At 60.3% G+C, this 3706-nt stretch overlaps 1 protein-coding gene across 1 annotated transcript; it reads right to left on the reverse strand.

Annotated features, from left to right (window-relative positions):
- Window positions 1-413: 413 nt before the first annotated feature.
- On the reverse strand, window positions 414-3260 carry FAM241B (family with sequence similarity 241 member B). The gene is made up of 3 exons (XM_028109720.2): window positions 3210-3260; window positions 1831-1979; window positions 414-1138 (listed from the first exon to the last, which is right to left on the reverse strand). Exons 2-3 carry the CDS (start codon window positions 1921-1923, stop codon window positions 869-871), a joined length of 363 nt encoding a protein of 120 aa, XP_027965521.1. The 5' UTR covers window positions 1924-1979; window positions 3210-3260; the 3' UTR covers window positions 414-868.
- Between the last annotated feature and the right edge of the window lie 446 nt (window positions 3261-3706).

Below are 3706 nucleotides of genomic sequence, written 5' to 3' on the forward strand. Positions count from 1 at the left end.
CTTTTAAGGAGAGTGTGGCATAGCAGGGAGGCTGAGCAGCCTCTAGTCAGAGCCCCTGGGCAAGGGGGTCTGTACCGACCCCGTAGCCTCATTGGCCATTCTGGCCAGAGGACCCCGTGCCCCCTGGGCAGGCTGACATCTCAGACAGCCAGAAGTCACCCAAGCATCAGACAAGGGGCCCACATCCAGGCTTTACCTGGACCCCCTCCAGGCTCCCAGCCCCCCTCCACCCATCCTAGGTCAACTGCCCACCTCCACCCTGTTCCCAGTCCCAATCACTCCCAACCACCTTCCTCATGTCTTCCAGATGTGCACGCAACCATGCAATCACTTATGAATGTCTTTACCTGGATTCATTTTTAGTTAAATTTATTTATTGAAAAGGCCACCACAATAAGGAGGTACCTGTACGACTTGTCATAAATAACAGGTAGCCAATTAAAAATATACCATTAAAACAAAACAGAGCTATAAAAGTCTGGAAACTTTCCCCAACAGCCTTAAGCCCAAGGCCTTCTCCCTAGTAACAGGGGAAGTCAGGCATGAGTTCCGGAGGCATGAGAACATATTGGCACCAAGCTGAGACTTTCTTCTTGGCATAAAAGGGTTGGAAGAGAATTGGAAAGGGAATCCCTTTCTTGCTCTGACTCTGTGCTTAACGCAGGCCCAATACTATCTAAAAAACATCTCAAGGGGATGTGGGTACCCACCCAATACTTGGGGAATGCACGACAAGAGACTTCCTCTGCCTCGTGCTTCATGCACCGTGGAACGCCTTCTATGAGCACACCTTCAAGGCACCACCAGACCCCTCCCCAAGGCCCCCAAACTCCCTCTCCCGCATGCCGGCCCCGCGCGCTCCCAGAGGTCACCGCTGACTCAGGTGGGACACCAGGTAAATGAAGCCCACCAGCAGGAGTCCGCGCACGCCGAGCATCATGAGCAGGAAGAGGAGCAGGATGGAGGTCACTGGCTCCACAGCATGGTTGCCCAGATGCCACTGGGGGAAGCCCATGTTCACCAGCTGCCGGTTGAGGTCATTGAAGGGGGACGGAGCAGCACCCAGCCTAGCCCCAGCCTGCTGCTGGCGAGGGCCCGAGCCCCCCAGGGGGGCGCCATGGCCCCTATTGAGAAAGCTCTGGAAGGTGAACACAGAGAGGGGAATGAATCCAGAGAAAGCATCCCTGGAGATGAAGTATCAGAGAACAGGGGAATCTTCTGGGCTGGGCCCTGCCCGCCCCTCCAGCCCCCAGAGGGCCACACCTTCCCCGGACGCCACCCCGCAGGGATCCCCGTCACCGAGTCACAAGCTCTCAGAGTACAGAAAATGCCAGGCTCTACTCCCCACGTCCTGCCAGGGAGAAGGCGCCCAGGTCCGAGAAGTGGAAGGGGACAAGGGGGGCTGGACTACAGGGCAGAGCTTGGGGGCAGCCATTTCTAATACTCCTCGCTCCCCCCTGTAACGCCATCACTGGGTGGCCGTGGGCTCCTCTTCTCCACCTCCTCCCGTTCCCTCTCAGCCAACAGACTCTTAAAAGAAAGATGCAGGCTGCAGCGGGGAGAGCCAGGTCAAGGGAGAGAGGGCTCTTGGATTCCAGGTCCAGGAAGGCTGCCCGGAAGGATGAGAACTGGGGAGGCAGGCAGCTCCTATTGCAGATTGCAAGAAATCTGCCATTTTCCCCGAGTCTGGACCCCCAACGCTCTTTAGCCCGGCTCTCTGCAAAGAGGGCTCCTGGCTAGAGAAGGCGAATGACTAGCCAGAGAGCTTCTGGTTGCTAAGGAGTAACGGACACGGAGGGCAGGAGGCCAACTGCTCCCCTGGGCGCCTACCTGTCGGGGGGTGCTACCACGTGAGGGGAGACTGTTCCTCACGCGGGGGTCGTCATCCTGCACAATTTCCCCATTGGCCAAGATCCGCACCATCCTCCCAGGAGCGAGGGGTCCCCGCTGGGCTGCGCCTTTCCCCAGACCTCAAAAAGCTGAAAGAAATATTTTATGAGAGATAAGGAGATGCTTGCCTTCAGTGCAGGCAATGGCAGTTCTGGGTGCCCACGCTGGTTACCCGGACTGAGCAGGCGCTGCGTCCGGTTCATCACAAGGAGAGAAATCAATGCAAGTTATCTGACAGATGAAAATCTTTCAGACATTGAGTCCGCTGGGAAAACTACCAAAGGGAGCCTTGTTGCTGGAAGTTCTGCGACCCAGCAGCGCCAGCAACCTCAGGGATGAGAGCCCTTGCTGTGCGGCCCAGGCCCATCTCACACCTCCCCACACTCTGCGGAGCTGGGTACAGTCGGAGACCCAGAGGGGTCTAACTGGCTTGCCCAGGACCACTCATCTAGAGGCAATAGAGACATACCCTGAAGCCAGAGGCCCTTCTCCTGGGCTCTAAGCAGGGAGTCCAGGGCACCCAGATCCCTAGTGTTGCCCTTTCCGGTCCGTTAAAAAGGGCCCATTGGGAGTAACTGCCAAGGACCTGGGCCTTCTCCCCAGAGCGGATCCGGGCCCACTTCAGAGCTACTTTAGGTGCACTGCCTGGCAGCAGACCACACTCAAGGCCGCAGGGCCACCAGCGCTGGGTGGAGGAGCAGACCCTTCCGGCAGGCGGCACGCCCCTTGCCTGCCCCTCACCTCTCAGATGACACCAGTCCCGCCTTTGCTATCGGGGGCGGGGCCAGCCTGCCCAAAATAGCGGATGGCTCTGGAAGGGCCCCACTCCGCAGACCCCAAGGGTGTCCGTGGGCTGGAGGTGGGGGTGGGGTCCTTCCATGGCTCTCCCCGAGTCTGTGTAAAAGCCATTTTTTCTCAGGAGACAAGCCACAGTTTTCACCCAAATTCTGAAAAGCACTTGTGACACACACGCCAAAAGGGGTTAAGAGCCCCTGTTCTGTTGCCCTTGGCCTAGAGCCTGGGACAGGCGGGGTCCCCTTTCTGAAGCCCGCTGGTCCCTGCAGAAGGCCAAGCGGGTCACGGAGCTCCGCAGTCCCTCGGTGCTTTGTCCCCCAGCACCCCCTGGGTGGGCTGAGGCTGCAGCCGGCTTGGGGACACCTGACTCGGGGAGGGGGGCGGTCGCGGGGGGCGTGCTGCAGGGCAGGGGCCGGGGGGGGGGGGCGCTGCAGGGAGGGGGCACCGCCCCAGCTGCCGAGCCCGGCCCGGGGGAGGGGAGGGATACGCTCCCGCTAGCCCTCGCCCCGGGCCCGGACACCCACCTGCGGGCGCGGCTCCCGACCTCGGCGGCGTCCACTCCCGGCGGCTCCCTGGCCGCTTCCTCCCACCTGACCTCACAGGAAGCGCGCGCCGCAGCGGCGCGGCCCCCTCTGCAGGCCGCCGGGGGAACTGCAGCTGCCGGGCCCGGGGGCGGCTCGGCGGGGAGGAGGGAAAAAGGGGGCGCCTCCGGGAAGGAAGGGTGAAGGAGAAAAGATGATGGGGAGGAGAGAAAGAAAGGAGGACAGGAAGGAGGAGGGAGAAGAACAGGAGGAAGAAAGGGTAGTGGAGCCCATGGAGGAAAAACCCAGAAGGAAGGGAGTCCCTCTGCCCTGGGTGGAAAGACGGCTCGGCTCGGGCTCAACCCACCGATGAGAGTTTGCTGAGCCTGCTGGGGGGATGCCTTTTGAGTAGGACCCAACCCTACCCTCAAGGAGCTCCAACTCCAGTAGGGGCATGAACCACAGGCGGGTGTAAATAACTGTAACTTGAAGGAAGGAAG

The sequence above is a fragment of the Eumetopias jubatus genome, unplaced genomic scaffold, assembly GCF_037043125.1.
Source record: "Eumetopias jubatus isolate StellerSeaLion01/CBP00866 unplaced genomic scaffold, mEumJub1_p1.0 scaffold_17, whole genome shotgun sequence".
In the NCBI taxonomy this organism is placed as follows: domain Eukaryota; kingdom Metazoa; phylum Chordata; class Mammalia; order Carnivora; family Otariidae; genus Eumetopias; species Eumetopias jubatus.

Coding starts and splice junctions, on each gene's coding strand:
- FAM241B (XM_028109720.2), bottom strand. CDS start 1,923: ATGGTGCGGATCTTGGCCAATGGGGAAATTGTGCAGGATGACGACCCC. Junction 1,139..1,830: donor GTGGTAGCACCCCCCGACAG/GTAGGCGCCCAG, acceptor TTCACCTTCCAG/AGCTTTCTCAATAGGGGCCA.